The sequence below is a fragment of the Monodelphis domestica genome, chromosome 7 (genome assembly GCF_027887165.1).
Source record: "Monodelphis domestica isolate mMonDom1 chromosome 7, mMonDom1.pri, whole genome shotgun sequence".
In the NCBI taxonomy this organism is placed as follows: Eukaryota; Metazoa; Chordata; class Mammalia; order Didelphimorphia; family Didelphidae; genus Monodelphis; species Monodelphis domestica.
In genome coordinates, this window is record NC_077233.1 from 145,213,668 (window position 1) to 145,230,454 (window position 16,787).

Below are 16,787 nucleotides of genomic sequence, written 5' to 3' on the forward strand. Positions count from 1 at the left end.
AGGGAGGCTCTAACAACATGGCAAGCCTGCTTTCCTTCCAAATACAGAAATACGATACTAACCGCCTTCCTCCTCCCTCTCAGATCCTCCGTGCAGACCCAACCCGAATAAAGATTCCTTCTCTACCCAGAAATAAGGACCTACCAATACAGAAATGGAACCCCCTTCCCTAAACAGATCCTCCTCTTTCCCGAATGGAATCCGCCCCCTCCTTGTCCTTCCTCAGATCTCACCCCTCCCATTCCCCTCAAACCCTTCTGTCCTAACCAGGCCCCACTCCTGTCTTCTCCCCCACACTTCCTTTGCAAATCTCCCATCTGCAGATAGCCTTGAGGAGGTTCTGTTTTAGCAGTTCTTTGCTCCCTCTAGTACCCAAGAGAATGAATGCAGATACCTCCCAGCCCAGAGGGGCTGGTGGGAATCCCACCTGCTGCCCCCAGCTCTCCCACGGGCATTTAGGAAGGGATGGGAAAGCTGGGACCTCTGGCACCTTTCCCTCTACACCCCCATCCAATGCCAGGCGGCAGTTCCCTCCTCAACCCAACCCAGCTTTATGCAAGAGCCTCCGCCCTAGGACGACCCAATCTCAGTGCCTATGAGGTGCTTATGGCTCTGGTGGGCATCTCTCCAAAGTTGCCATGGGGAGGGCCTGGACCCACAGGGCCAGGAGCTACTAAGCCAGTGTGTTCCCACCTAGAGTTCTCTCCTCACCTTTCCGGATTCCTCTTTCACATCTCCGGGCCTGGGTATCTTCCTAGTTCCCCTCCCCAGATGCTCCCCCTCTATGTTCCCTGGCACAGGTGTCCCCTAGTGTTCCTCACCCTTGGCCAAGGCGTTTGTCAGATGCCACCCTAAGTCCCTTGGCAGGGGTGTCTCCCAGGGGTGTCCCCCCTCTCTGAGCCCTGGTGGGGGTGTCCCCCTCTCTGAGCCCTGGCACGGGTGTCTCCCGGGGGTGTCCCCCTCTCTGAGCCCTGGCACGGGTGTCTCCCGGGGGTGTCCCCCCTCTCTGAGCCCTGGTGGGGGTGTCCCCCCTCTCTGAGCCCTGGTGGGGGTGTCCCCCTCTCTGAGCCCAGGTGGGGGTGTCTCCCGGGGGTGTCCCCCCTCTCTGAGCCCTGGTGGGGGTGTCCCCCCTCTCTGAGCCCTGGTGGGGGTGTCCCCCCTCTCTGAGCCCTGGTGGGGGTGTCCTCCCTCTCTGAGCCCTGGTGAGGGTGTCCCCGCCTCTCTGAGCCCTGGCACGGGTGTCTCCCGGTGTCCTCCACCTCCAAGCATGGGTGTCTCCCGGTGTCCCCCCTCCGAAGACCCCTGATGTGAGTGTCTCCTCAGGTCTTTCCCCTCTGAGCCTCTGGCAGGGGAGTCTCCCCAAGTCCTTCCCCTCCGAATCCTTGGCATGGGTGTCTTCCCCAGTAGCCCGAACCCTTCAAGACCCCAGCCTGGCCCCATCGTCGGGCCTCGGGCGCTCACCTCTGGCGCACACCGTCAGCCACAGGAGCTCAAGTACTTGCGCCCCCAGCTCGCACATATCCAAGCCCAGCATGGTGCCGGTTCCCGGGGCCCCAGCCCGCCCGCCTGCCGACCGCTCCCTCTCCGCCGCCGCCTCTTCCTCCTCCTTAGAAGCAGCAGCAGCAGCAGCAGCAGCAACAGGAGTGGCCGCAGGAGAGGCCCATGGACCAACCCTCGGGTCTGTCTGCCCGACCGGCTCTGGAGCCTGAGATGCTGAGCTCCGAGCTTCCAGCTCTACTCGCTGAGAAGCCGCCGCTGCCGCTGCCGCTGCCGCTGCTGCCGTGGCCGCTGCTACTGCCGCCTCCGGTCCCCTCCCCGCTCCCGCCACCCCGCCCGCCCCTCCCCAGCCCCATCCCTCATTATCGGCCAGACTGCAGTGAGCTCATCACAGCGCCCCCCGCATACCAACCACAGTGGGCCTGGCGCAGCCACACACGCGCGCGCGCGCGCGCACACACACTCCCAGGGCGGGGCCCAAGCTGGGGATTCCCCCTCCCCTCCTTTCGGAGCCCTGCAGGCTCAGGGTGGGGGTTCCAAAGAGCGATAGGGGCGTGTGTCCAGAACGCGCCCCTGCCTCGGCGGTCTGTCAGGTTGTGTTTCGGAGGATGGTCTGTGGGTGTGTCCCGGTGTGTCCGTGTGTCCGTGTGTGGCGGTTCCCGTTTGCCTGGGTCAGTGTGTAAGCCATCCCGCATAGCTCGGGGACTGTCACTAGGTGTCTGTCAGGGTCATTCCGGATCCAAAGACCTCGATTTGCGTGGGACTGGGCGGGGGTGGTGAAGGTTGGAAGCAACGTTGCTCTAGTTCTAGGTGAAGCCCAGGGGCCCCTGGAGCCTCCGCAGCGTCTGCCCCCTTCCCCGGGGCGCCCTTAGAGGCAGCTTTCCACAGCTGGGGCCCCGCACCTGTGTCCCACTACCCCCTCCCTGGGCTGTCCCAGGGGCCAGTAGCTATTGTCTAGGCAAAAGGCCCGCCAAGGATCGGGTCTTTTCACCGAGGTTCTCCCGATACCCTCACTTACACCCACCCAAGCCCACTCCTCCAAGGGAAGGGTCCCCTTCAGCCTTTGCCTTCACAGCCCAAGAAACATCCAAAGTGTTGGGATGCGCCCTCCACGGATGAGGCAAGGGGAGGCAACTATCCCAGGATTTCCAGAGTCGCTTTTCTTTTTAGACTCAGTTTACCCAGAATAATCATCACTAACTTTTAGATAATGACTTCAAGTTCGCAAAACCCTTTACATATAATTACCTTATTTTATTTTCACTACAGCCTTGTGAAGTAGTTGCTCCTATTATCCCCCTTTTACAAATGAGGAAACTGAGGCACAGTGAAGTAAGTGACTTGCCTAGGGTCACATAAAAAAGGAAATGCCTTGAAACAGAGACCAACCCAGGGCTTTCAGATCAGCGCTCTAGCCAATCCACCAGCAAGCATTTATTAAGTACCTACTACATACCAGGCACTATGCTATATTCTAGGGATACACTGGCAAAAATGAAACAGTCCCTGTCCTTAAGGGACTTATACTGTATCTATTAGTGGTCTCTTCCTCCTCTAAACTCCCATGATACCTTGTTCTTTCCTTTTTTATCCTTCTTTTTCTCTCCAACAATGGATATCTACACACATTTACACGACACCTGCTTTCTCTCATCTGCTGCCCTTCCTTTCTCCTCCAGCTTCTTCCTTCCTTCTGCTTTCTCTCATCCCTCATCTGTTTCCCCAGCCCACTTCTTTTCTTCTCTATCAGTCTATCAGACTTGGCAACAACACACCTGAAATCCAGTCCCAAGCTCTGCCACGATGTGTGTGGCTTTGCTCAAGTAACTTCTCCTTCCCTTGTGGGGCTTTGATTTCCATATCAATAAAAATTGGGTGTTTTAATATCCAAAGAAATTGGAATCCCTTACCATCCTTATATGCCCTCCATAGATCCCTGATAGAGCAGGCTTTAACAGGTGCCAATACTCCCATTCAAAAGATCAAAAAAGTGAGTTTCATCTATAAAGGGTCCCCTGAGGGCCATGAGCTGCTATGCAGGGACAGCCAGGCGGCCCAGTGGATAGAGCTCCAGGGCTGGAGTGGGGAGGACCCTGGATGACTTCAAGCTGGGTGACTTTGGGCAAGTAACTTAACCTAAACTGCCTAGCTCTTGCTGCTCTTCTACCCTAGAATTGATACTATGAGATAGAAAGTAAGGGTTAAAAAAAAAGAAGAACAACAACTATGCAGCTATTTCAGAAATCTCTATTTCCTCTTTCCTAACCTCTTTCCTCAGATCCGGAATGATATCTCAAACTGACTTATGAACCTTTGGATGGCAGTCCCTCAAACTGGGTGATGCCAAACCCATCATTCTTTTCCCTCTTCCTGACTTCCCGACTTCCCTTGATGGTACCATCAATGCTTCTGTTCACCCAAGTTTGAAGCTTCAGAGTCACTTTTCTCCCTTCCCCCGCCTCACACCCCATATTCAGTAAAAGTCCTTATTTTATCCATTCCCTTTCATTTCTGGCCTATCCTATAATAGCTATGTTGTAAAACAGCTTCCCAATTGGTCAGCTTGTCTATCAGTTTCTTCTCTGCTCCTTCATAGGATCCCAGAGCTGGAAAGCATCCCTGGTCCTTACAACTCTCCTCTCTGGATTGCCTCGAGGATCAAACAGAAAACTCGCTGGCTTTTAAAGCCTTTCCCTGCCTGATCCCTTGTTATCCTTCCAATCTTCTTATATCTTCCTCCCCTCCATATCTTGTAACACTGGCCTTCCAGCTGTTCCTCATGCAGGATACTCCATCTCCTGATACCAGACATTTTTGCCGGCTGTTCCCCATGCTTGGAACTCCCTCCATGGCTTCCTTCAAATCTCAATTAAAGTCCCACTTTCTGTAAGAAGCCTTTCTCAGTCCTCCTTAATCCTAGTGCCTTCCCTGAGATTACCTCCAGTTGATTCTGGATCTCTCTTGTTTGTATGCTGTTTCCTTCACTAGATGGTGAGCTCCTTGAGGGTAGGAACTGTCTTTCACCTTTCTCCGTCTTCCTGGTACTAAGCACATTTTTGCCATTCAGTCATTTTTTAAGTCATGCCTGACTCTCCATGACCCCACTTGGGGTTTTCTTGGCAAAGATACTGGAGTGGTTTGCCATTTCTTTCTCCAAGTCATTTTATAGATGAGGAACTAAGGATTAAGTGACTTGTCCAAGCTCACATATACAGTAATTACTATCTGAAGCCAGATTCGAACTCAGGAAGATGAGTTTTCCTGATTCTAGACCTGCCATTCTATCCACTTACACCACTGGCTGCCCCAGCCTAGCACATAGTGGATAACTAAAAAATGCTTGCTGCCTTGGCTTGACACATGCAATTATTTCTAGGATTTTTTGGTAGCAAACCATACCCAGAAAGCATGGTTTCTTCATGATGGAGATGCCAGCTTGAGGCTGAAGCTCAGGAAAATATAGATGGGATGAGGATGAGAGAGGCTCTCAAACCTAGATATCAACAAGAACCTTTCTATTTTAACTAATTATTCCTGCTAGCAAGGTGTGGTGCCACTTCTCTTCCAGCAAGGACTGGCTGCACCCTCTAAAATCCAGGCACCTGTACTAAAGGCCCTAGTGCAGACCCTAGTTATGGCTCTACAGGAAGGTGCAGGTCTCCAGTGAGCCCCTGAGGCAGAGGAAGGGTAATTCCAGGCTTTATAGACTCTTGCACAGGGCAGCTGCCTTTCCATCCAGCACACTGCCTCCACACTGGGGCTTCTCCCCCTCTCCTTACTGGTGAGAGGCAGTCCACAAAGATCACTGTTCTGGGAGCTGGGAGGCCTGGGCTTCAGTTCTGGCTGTAATTCTGGGCAAAGATGTGAATTTAGGGAAGGAGCTTTGCTGCTAAGCCTCAGTTTCCTCATTTGTAAAGGAGGAGCAATAATACTGACAATAGCTATTTCCAAGAAGTTGGAAGCCTAGAGGCTGGGGCCAGGGCTAGAGGGGAATAGGAAACTCGGGGCAGGGAGCCAGGCCCAGGGGTAAGCCTGGGGAAGGTGCTCCAGCCTGGGGAATTCAAACCCAGGAGAGGCTTTAGGTCTCCGTTTCCTGTAGGACACAGCCCCTCCCAATGACTCAGGGACTTTGGAATGTTGAGGAGGGACCAGGCTGGGAAGTGGTGGGGGAGGGAGGTGTCTGTACTTCTAGCCAGTGACCTGAGACCTGGATTGGAAGCCAGACACAGGAGACTTTAGGTCCCTCCCCGGTCCCCAACCTTGAACCAACCAGATCCGTAACTCCCCCAAGATGGCTGTTTCTGGGGGTGGGGAATGAGTTGAGGAGAGGAGAAAAAAGGAGAAAGAATGGGTGGGGAGAGGAGAGGAAGATGGAAGATATTAATTCAGCTCTACAGAGAAGCCACCAGTCTCAGACAAACCCTGCTCAAGGGGGAGAGTGTAAGACAGAGAGTGAATTCAGCATCTTTAAGGTCTAATGCCTGCTTCTCCTCAGGGCTCAGCCTCATTTCTTTCAGCTCTTGTGGGTGTCATTCCAGTGGTTCCTGGTAGGAGCCACTGTGAGGAGGGGTCCCCCCAGAGAGTGGTCTCTCAGTTACTAGGCATACTAGGCAGCTGAGCTAGGAGTAGGAGTGGGACGGTTCCAGGAAATGTGGGAAATGGGATAGTATCAAAATAGGATAAGTAAAAGAAGGTGGATAATACAAATCCACAGATTATCTGAAATGATTATTTCTGTTCCATTTCTCTCTCCTCAACCCAGCTTTTCACTGGAGAGAACTGGTCACAAGAAGCCAAGAAGCTCAGCTTCTGGTTTTCCCCTGAAATGGACTCCAAAGATGGGGGAAAAGAGGAAGGAGGTACAGGAACCACAGGCTCTGCATAACTCAGGATGGGCTGAAAGGCTGTCTAGGTCTGGAGGCCACAACGCGGAGGTGAGCTGGCCTCCTGAGTTCTTCCTGGTGTCACAGAATGCCTATAAATACCACACACACTGGGACACGCTGAAGAAGCTTTAATTGTACCTGAATAAATTTAGTCTCTGCACATCAGATAAACTCAGATGCATCTAATTATATCTCAACACCACCCATGAACGGTGGAGCCAAGCCTGGGAAGGAGCTGGGTCTGGGGTTAATATGAAAGAGAAATACCAGCCCTCGTCTACCCACTTCAACTGATTCTAATATAACGTGAACAACCTACCTTGCTCCGAGCTTCATAGTTTACGGTCCAGGGAAATAGGAAGGACTTTGTTTTTACAGAGAAACTGAAACTCAGAGAGGCTAAATAACATGCCCAAGGACACAGGACTAGCAAGTGGTAGCCCAAGGACCTCAGGGACTTGAAAGGAGGATGCTTGACTCCTGGACCCTACTTTTTCTGCTATGCCCCATTAGATAAGCTTAGTCATTAGAATTCCTTCCCCCTGCCAGATGTGCTCAAGCATTCACAATAAGGACCTGTATGCCTATGTCCTCCACCCCCATTTGGGGCAAGCAGGCAGTCCCTATACATATGGAAGTATACACATATGGGTATACAATTGGGGCATTTGGATCCCTACGGGCATGAATATAATCTGATATGCACATGGCCATGAATGTGCAATTTCATGCATATTTATAGGCACTTGTCTTTCTAACTTTTTTTAATAGGTATCTAGGTAGCCAACTGGATAGAGCACTGGGCCTGGAGACAGGAGGACCTGAGTTCAAATCTAGCCTCAGACATATACTGTGTGACCTTGGATAAATATTTTAATCTCTGTCTGCCGGTTTCCTTAACTGTAAAATAGAGATAATAATAGCCTCTACTTCCCAGGATTGTTGTGAAGATCAAAGGAGATGATATTTGCAAAGTACTTAGTGTGGGGCCTGGCACACAGCAGGCATTTAATAAATGTTTGTTCCTTCCCCTTCCTCTCTACCCTGCTTTAGTTTGCAGCTCCATTGATGGACACCTTGGTCAATGTGGGCTTCAGCCTCCTCGTGGGCAAAGCAGAGGGGGATGTATTACATAGTCCCTAAAGGCCCTCCCAGCTCTGACATGTAATCCTCATAATCTACATTCAACATTCTAAGATTCCTGGAAATTCTAACCTCCTTTGCTCTATGCAAAGCCATCACTAGGAATTTTTAAACTTGGGAGCAAAAATAATTGAGTTGGCAGGTGGGATGGTGGCAGGGAGTCGTGCTGGGAAGAAGAGAGGGGGGCTATCCCCAGTATCTTTGGGAGTTGGGAGGAAGATGAGCCCAAAATAGGGGTGCCATGGTACCCTAGGAATGGGGGTGCCTGCTCAGTATGGGCCAGCAGAAGACTATGACACAAAATGTGGGGACAATGGCCACTCACTGCAAGGAAGAAGTATATTGCTTCCTTCTCTGTTCTCTGTTCTCTATCCAAAGGTCACTTCAATTCTTAGCATTCTATGTTCTCTTTTTTAATCTCTATCAATGGAATGCTCAAATGGATTTCACTGGGAAGGCAGGCTGATAGATGCTCCCAGGGTTATTTGCCTGACCTGACCTAAGCAGTAAGGAGGGATTCCTCCATGAGCAAAGGGATGGGCTTTAAAAGGATTGAGGCCACCTGACATGTTGGCCAAAGCACAGAATTGGAAGAAGGGCAGAAGACTTCTTCAACTAATTCAATATGTGATCATAGGCAAGCCTCTCTCTCTCTCTGTCTCTCTGTCTCTGTCTCTGTCTTCCCCTTCCCCCCCCCCCCCACTCCATTTCTTCTCCTGTAAAATGAGGAAGTGGCTAAATGGCCGTCAAGATTTTAAATATATTTCTGATTCAAAAGAGGGGTATTCTAGGGACCCCTAAGGGGAAAGAGCACAGCCCTTATTCTAGTTAATCCACAGCCTCATTCCAGACAGATGAATATACCAAATAGATATATAGCTGGGAACACCAAAGGCTCTCAGAAGGAGGGCTCCCATAGACATAAATATGAGACCAGGGAAGGGTAGACTTCTGAGGCACTAGCTCCCAGGCCCTAGAATCAAGACATCCGTCTGGAAAAAAAAACTAGCAAAAGGCCGACAGAGAAGGGATCAGGACTGAGGGCTCTGACTTCCAGACCAAGGCCTCTGGATCACTGCTCCCTTTTCCCCACCCTGGACCATTTGCCCTGAAATTCTAGGCTTCCAAGTTAGGCAAAGCAGTGTCTAAGAGTGCCCTGGGGTCCCCTTAAGCCTAACCCCATCCTTGCAAGGAACATAGTTGGGTCCAGGGATTCCTAAGGGTTGGGGAGTGGAGGATAATTTAATTATTTCTGACTCTTCTGGTTTCCAATGACCCAGCCTTCAGCAAGCCCACTAAAAATATTTCCTCTCCTGAGTCCTTTGGGCTCAATATTCTTTGTTAAGTCTACAGTTCTCCAAGTTTCTTGAAAGGGGTATTTCTTAAGCAATTTACCATTTACCGGGTGCTTCCTCCATATAATAACCCAGAGACAGAAAGTGAAGGGCTTATTAGTTTCCTTTTACAGATAAGGAACCTGAGGCCAGGAAAGATGAAATGACTTGCCAGAAGTCCCATAGCTAGCAAGCAGGAAGACAAAAAGAGAAAGGTGGGGAAGAAGCTGAGTAGGAGGCCTTAGGAGAAGGGCCCACTGATCTCCCAAGTTCAACTGGGTGGGAGGAGGTGACCAGAGATAATGGGAAGATAGAGGGTCTGGGGGTGCTGGGGTGGGGGGGTGGGATGGGTAAGTCCCTGCAGAAAAACAACTCCCCACACATTCAAGTCCAGAGCTCCTCCAGGCGCAGGTCTCCTCTGGGAGGAGGAGGGGGCAAGTCAGGTTGGCCTTTCTGAATGGCTTGGAAAGGATAAAAGGATTGCGTGTGAGAGCGTGGGGGGGGGGGGACCTCACTCCTTCTACTAGATAGAGTTTTGGGTAAAAGTAGGTCAACTCTGGTGGCTCCACCTACACCCCTCCCCAGTAGGAATCTGGAAAAAGTTCTGCCCCAGAAGCCAGACATTGAAACCTTCCAGCCAGCCTCCTTCCTCCTCTCCTACTTCGAGCCTAGTACAAAGGGGGCTCTGTGCCTTCGTCTCCCCAATCGGGCAAAGGCAGCTTGCTCCCACGGAGATCACCCACCACACACCCAGTCCCATCCACACCAAGGCACCAATCACACCCAGCTCCCCCCCCCCCCACGCCTGCTCTCCACTCAGTCTCCACACTCAAAGTTACACCCGTGAGTCTCATGCTCACGATCACACTCTTAACTAACGCCTAGCAAGGACACAAAAAGTGCCACAGACTAGAACAGACCCTCTCAGTCACCCCGCAGCCCTGTAACACCATCGCGACCCAGTCACTAAAATACACGTTCTCCATCACACTCCTAAATACACTCCCTACGGATCCACGCACGGCGTCTAACAGCCTCTCACACCCAGGCAGCCTGGCTGGCACTCCGTCTGGAGCTTTACAATTCCTCTCAGTTCCGCTGCTGCAGACACTCAGCCCTCTCCCTCTCGAAGCCTGGCTCCCCTGCCTCCCCCCTCCCCTCAGCAGTGCCTCCGCCCCTCGGGGTCCTCACCTCAGGGTCGGTCCAGCCAAGTTCACAGCCGCCGTAGGGTCAAGTTCACAGCCGCCCGCCTCAGCCTCAAGTCCCGCCGCCGTAGCGCCAGCCACGCTGTGTAGGGCGGTGGCCCAGGAGCTGCGCGGGACTTTGGAGCGGGCAGACGGGCGGGCGGAACCCACGGACCAGGAAGCAGGGAGTTTCTCACTCTTCAGCCAATAAGCCTCCAGTCTCCACTCAATTCTAACCCTCCAGGGCTATCCAAGGCTGGCTTTCATTCTTCATCCCCACGAAACCCAGGTCCCTCTCACAGAGCCCCTCGGTCTCCTTCTCCAAGCCTCTATTGACCCCAGGTAGGACCCTAACCCCTCATTAAGTCTTCTTCCCTATCACTGTGGCCCAGGTCCTCCCTACTAACCCCTTCACTAAGCCCCTACCCTGGACTGAGAGCCGGTGATCCAACCCTCACTCAGTTACTGCCCCCTTTCACTTAGCCTTCACATTCTTCCTGTTCTTAGTTTTTTCAGTCGTGTCCAACTCTTGAGGACCTTGCCAAAGATACTGGAGTGGTCTGCAATTTCTTTCTCCAACTCATTTTACAGAAGGAAGAACTGAGGCAAGCATGGGGAAGTGACTTGCCCAGGGTCACTAGTAAGTGTCTGAGGTCATAGTTGAACTGGGGAAGATAAGTTTTCCTACCTGCAGGCACAGCCCTCTGTCCACTGGGCCACCTAGCTGCCCCAAATTCACCAATTCCAACATTATATTCCCTTCCTTAAACCCCTATCTCTAAGCAAGGAAGCCCCTATCAATAATCACTGAGCTTTTCTCCCCTTCCATTCTGGAGAATCTGTTCTCCTCACTGAGCCCTCTCACCTCGGGGAACTCCCCATTTCCAGGAGACTTCCCTTTCAATGACTCAAAGCCTCTGTTCCTGTCCCTGAGGCATTCCCACCCCCCTCATTGAGCCCCTACCTTTTTCACCGAACCCTCCAGACTACACAGCCCCGTCCCTAGGTGCCTTCTTTCTGCTAAACCCTCTGAGTGACCTCTGTGAGTCCACTTGGGAAGTGAGTTGACCCAGAGGGCTCCCTGGGTACTGAGGGCCCCCAGTAACTTCCAACGGGCCAGTCAAGTCCAAGCCTGAAGTCAAGCCCACACCCAGAACATCATCAAATGCCACAGAGTTGTCAGACTTGAACTGGATAAGCTCCCAGGAGTCCCTTCTGGTTTGGGGGAGGGGCCTGGACTCCTGGAATTCTCTGAAAAGGGGTTGGGGACACATGCCGTTTCTACGGCTGTCACGAGAGGGCAACCTTGATCCGCTTGCTGGGTTTAATCTGGAGCTGCCTAGAGGGGAGGGGGCAGACAGAGGAAGGGGAGTCATCTTAATCAATATACCCTCCAGTCCAAATATCTGGATACATTAGTGGCAAATTCACCCCCCCCCCCCAACCCCTCACGCACAGAACTTCTTCGCCTGACTGGGAAGTCCTTAGAAAGTTCCTCCAGACTGGAGCCAGCCTTCCCTTGCTTCATCTGCCCGTTTTGAGGAGTGAGGAGGAAGGTAACATAAATTCCAAGACCCTGAAAGGGTTACTACCTGTGTCCCAAAGATAGAAATCTAGCCAGAGTAGGGGAGGAAGACTAGAGATGGGAGCTGCCCTCTTCTCTCTAGACCCCCTTGGGGTAGTCAACCTCATCTTCTATTTTACTGCCCCTCTTCCCAATATCCTGACACCAGCAGCTGACCAGTTACCAAGACAGACAGGTAAGTAAGCCAAAGAACCCTGGGAACTGCAGCAGCACCCCACCCCCACCCCACCACTGCCCCTCCCCAAAGCCACCACCCAGTGAAACCACCTCAGTGACAACTTCCTTTGCCTGGGCTATTCCCAATGCCCCTCACCCCAACCCCAAGCCACGACTACAGAAGACTTAGAAAAGTAAGTTCTTGCCTCCAAAGTCCTCCCTTAGAATGTGAGCTACTTGAGAGCAGAGATTGTTGGGATTTTTTCTCCATACTCCTAGGCAGGGGTCCCCAAACTTTTTACACAGGGGGCCAGTTCACTGTCCCTCAGACCATTGGAGGGCCAGACTATAAAACCCTAACCCTAACCCCAACCAGGCAGCAGAATACACAGTGCAGAATCCCCTCTCCCAGATCACCACTCACCATGCTGACATTTTCCATTGTGCAGCCACATAATCATTCTAAGGCACCATGCAAAGGATTATGTCACCAGAGGTAGTACTGTATGTGAGCCATGCTTTGTGGCACGGCCACACACAGTGCTCCTCTCAATGACCACCAATGAAAAAGGTGCCCCTTCCAGAAGTGTGGTGGGGGCTGAATACATGGCCTCAGGGGGCCACATGTTTGGGGACACCCCCCCCTCCTAAGCCTTAGCAAAGTGCTTTGTACATTGTAGGTGCTTAATAAATGCTTTAACATTCACTCAATTAAAAATTCACTCTAGTCACAGATTTTGCTTTTTCTTCACTTTTTATCACAAATGTTTCTCCCCTCTCCCTCCAAACTCCTTCCATTCACACTGTCACTACATTAATGCAGGTCTTTTTTAGCTCTTACCTTTTGGACCAGTAACAACTCTAAGACTGAAGGGTGAGGGCTGGGCAAATATAGTTAAGTGACTTGCCCAGAATCATACAGCTAGGAAGCAGATGAGGCCAAATTTGAACCAAAGTCCTCCTGAATTCAGGCCTGATGCTGTATCCACTGAGCTACCTAGTTCCCCCCACTAAGGCAGATCTCATTGGAACATCGATGCATTACTGGTGGAGTTGTGAATTGATCCAACCATTCTGGAGGGCAATTTGGAACTATGCCCAAAGGGCGCTAAAAGACTGTCTGACCTTTGATCCAACCATAGCACTGCTGGGTTTGTACCCCAAAGAGACAATAAGGAAAAAGACATGTACAAGAATATTCATAGCTGCACTCTTTGTGGTGGCAAAAAACTGGAAAATGAGGGGATGCCCATCAATTGGGGAATGGCTGAACAGATTGTGGTATATGTTGGTGATGGAATACTATTGTGCTCAAAGGAATAATAAAGTGGAGGAATTCCATGGAGACTGGAACAACCTCCAGGAAGTGATGCAGAGTGAGAGGAGCAGAACCAGGAAAACATGTACCCAGAGACTGATACACTGTGGTACAAGTGAATGTAATGGACTTCTCCATTAGTGGTAATGCAGTGATCCTGAACAACTTGGAGGGAGCTATGAGAAGGAACACTATCCACATCCAGAGGAAAAACTGTGGGAGCAGAAAAACAACCGCTTGACTACATGGGTAGAGGGCATATAGTTGGGGATGTAGACTCTAAATGAACATCCTAATGTAAACAACAACATGGAAATGGGTTCTGATGAAGGACACAAGTAATACCCAGTGGAATTGCCAGGGGGGGGAGGGGAGGGAAAGAACATTACTCTTGTAACCAAGGAAAAACATTCTAAATTGACTAATTAAATAAAAATTAAAAAAAATAGTTCCCTATTGTCCATAGGACAGAATACAAACTCTTTATCCTGGTATTCAAGGCTTTCTGATATCTCATGTCTCTTTACTTTTTCAGTCTTATCTCTCAAAACCCCCATTTATATTCCCTGTTTCAGTCAGACTAAACGACACTGTCCACAGAACCCTCCATAGAACCCCTTGTTCCTTATCCCTGCCTATAGATATCCTCTGCATTCTACAGAAACTAGCTCAAACGCCACCTCTCCCATAAAGCCTTCTTTGATCCCTTGACTAGCCAGAAATCATGTTGTGGTACCACGGAAAGAATACTGGGTCTGGAATCTAGAGACCTGGATTTGAATCCTGGCTCTAGCTGTACAACCAAGTGGCAAGTCATTTAAACTGGACAAGCATTTATTGAATTCCAACTTATACACCAAGTAGCTCAAATACAATAGCATCTAATGTGACACAAGTGGTCATGAATACACAGTAGTCCAGCATCTATATTTAGCAAAACCCAGGTGTAAAAAGGTCTGAATTTTTTCCAAATTAAAAAAAAATATTTTCCATGGTCATGTGATTCATTTTTTCTTCCTCTCCTTTTCCCTCCCTCCCCCTCCAGAGTCGACAAGCAATTCCACTGGGTTGCACAAATGTTATCAATTGATACCTATTTCCATATTGTTCATTTTTATACTAGAGTAATTTTTAAAACCCAAACTCATAATCATATACCCATATAAACAAATGATAAGTTATTTGTTTTTCTTCTACTACATTTCTACTACCACAATCCTTTCTCTCGATGTAGATAGCATTCTTTCTCATAAGTCCAAGGGCAAGTCATTCAGCTTCTCTTAGTTTCTTCATCTGTAAAATGTAAAATGTAAAATCTGTAAAAAAATTTCTGTAAAAATCTGTAAAATATAAAATCTGTAAAATGGGTGTACAAATACTGGCACTTGTGTAGTGGAAAGAATACTGGATTCAGATTTAGAGACTTGGGTTCAAAGTTGCTTGCTCTCTGTATGGGATTCACCTTCAAGGGTGTTTCCGAACAATCACCAATTGTTCATGGACCGCTAAACTCTTGTAGCTTTAAATCTATTGATCTAAAATCCAAACTGTTGAATGAGTGGATGCTACTCCTCTTTGCTTCTCCCCATCCTGACCCCTCACCCTTATAATTACCAAAGCCCTTGAGAATTGTCTCATGTCTGCTCCATACAATAATCCTAGTGGCACAGAAAGCCTCGCAGGAGACTGCATAACATGCAACCAGGTGGTGTCATGGATAGAGCACTGTAGTCAGGACAACTGAAGTTCAAATCCAGCCTCAAGCACTCACGAGCTACATCACTTCATTTCCGTTTGCCTCAGTTTCCTCAATTGTAAAAGGTGGATAATATTAGCATTCCAGGAAGGTGAGGATCAAATAAGATAATATTTGCAAAGCACTTAGCCCAATGCCTGGCACATAGTAGGCTCTAATTATTGTTATTAGTGGTAAGAATTTTGGATTTGAAGTCAAGGACTTGGGTTTCAATCCAGGATCATATGCTTACTATCTGTGTGACCTGGGGCAGATCATAACTTCTCTGCATCTGTTTCCTCATTTATAATATGAGGAAGTTGGATTAGACTATCTCAGAGAGCCCTCCCAGCTCTACATTTGTGGTTGGATGCTCATAATTCCTTGAAATCCCAATAAGGGATTGAAGCAGCCATTCGTGGTGGCACTGAGCACTTCTAATGCTCTGTGGTGCTGAGACCTTGTCAAAGCAGCCTTTTGGGCTCTTGGGGGCATGGGAATCCCTGCCTCACCACCAATCGATGGACCAATCAAATCCATGCTCCTTATTAAGTACTTATACTATATCAGGCACTGTTCTAGGTGCTGGAGACACAAAGACCAAAGGGAGGTTGTCCCTGCCCTCAAGGAATTTATATTTTATTAGACAAATGGGAGAAATAAAGGATCTGGGAGAAATACATTTCCTGTCCCCTGGAGTTGGGCTAATCTTTTGGGGTAGGGGGAAGAGGAGATGTCTTGAGTCTGGGCTCACTGGGTTTGTTTTGGGGAAGGAAGTGTCTAGAACTGGAAAAACCCAGACCTCCTCCCTGAAGTCCTCCTTCTCTGTGTCCCACCTAGTCACCCATCCTCCAGTAGTGCTCCATCCTTCTTTTGAAGGATGGAGTCCATTCGACTCCCTTTATCCCCACCCCAAAGGAGCCCACATCCTATCCTGGGAGGGGACCCCTAAATCTTCTCCCCCACCTTGAGTCTTGTGCTGGGCACACACAGATGTTTTGTTCTGTTTTAAACTTTCATCAATAAAGTATTGGTTCCAAGGCAGAAGAATGGTAAGGGCTAGGCAACTGGGGTTAAGTGACTTGCCCGGGGTCACAGGGCTAGCAGATGTCTGGCTAGATTTGGACTCAGTCCACCTTTCTCCAAGCCTGACTGTCTACCCACCAAGATAGATAACTGCCCCACAGCAGATGTTCAGTAAAGGTTTGAATCTTCTATGTTTGGTCTTTGATGATAATGCTTATAATAGCATTAATTTAGGTTTCCTATAGTTCTCCAAGGCTGATCAAGTGCTTTCTCCACAAAAATCTTTTAAGGTAAGTAGTGCCAACATTTATTCACATATTCATCTCTCTCTTTCTCTCTGTCTCTCTCTCTGTCTCTCTCTCTCTCGCCTTCCCTCTCCTTCTCTCTCCTTCCCTCTGTCCCTCCCTGTGTCTCTTTCTCTGTGTCTCTGACTCTCTCTCTCTCATCCTCCCTTCATTCATTTGTTTAGAATGGGACTAGAATGTTTTGTAACCCTTACCTTCTGTTTTAGCATCTATTCTAAGGCAGAAGAGTGGCAAGGGTTAGGCGATCAAGGTTGAGTGACTTGTACAAGGTCACACAGCTAGGCTAAATCTGAACCCAGGTCCTCCTGGCTCTAGGCCTGGTATTCTACCCACTGTGCTACCTAACTGCCCTAGGCTCTGTATTTTCCTAGGTCAATGAAGAAACTCCCTCTACCAATGCCAGCAGGCAACTCCTTTGGCATCTATAGTCTTAGAGATCTAAGTGCCTGGGAGCAAAGAGACATTGAGTGGCTTGACTAGGGTCATTCACCCAGGAGGCATCCAAGACAGGACTCAAACTCAGTTCTCTTGACTCAGAGGCCAGCTTTTCATTTTATTTCTATCCTATCCTACTTCTCACTGAAAGTATTATTCAAATGAGAAGATATTTTACAGAGG

At 49.5% G+C, this 16,787-nt stretch overlaps 1 protein-coding gene across 2 annotated transcripts in view; it reads right to left on the reverse strand.

Moving 5' to 3' along the window:
• ARHGDIG (Rho GDP dissociation inhibitor gamma) overlaps positions 1 to 10,961 on the reverse strand; it is a 30,292-nt gene extending 19,331 nt beyond the window's left edge. Inside the window, exon 1 of one of the 2 annotated variants that reach the window (XM_007499188.3) lies at positions 10,052 to 10,961. Coding sequence is in view for 1 of the 2 variants with exons in the window: in XM_001372395.5 (XP_001372432.3) it covers positions 1,462 to 1,534 (73 nt within the window). In the remaining variant the exon portion in view is untranslated. Of the gene's footprint in view, positions 1 to 1,461; positions 1,812 to 10,051 lie in introns of those variants that run through there. The other variant, XM_001372395.5, reaches the window with a different exon arrangement.
• Positions 10,962 to 16,787: the final 5,826 nt, after the last annotated feature.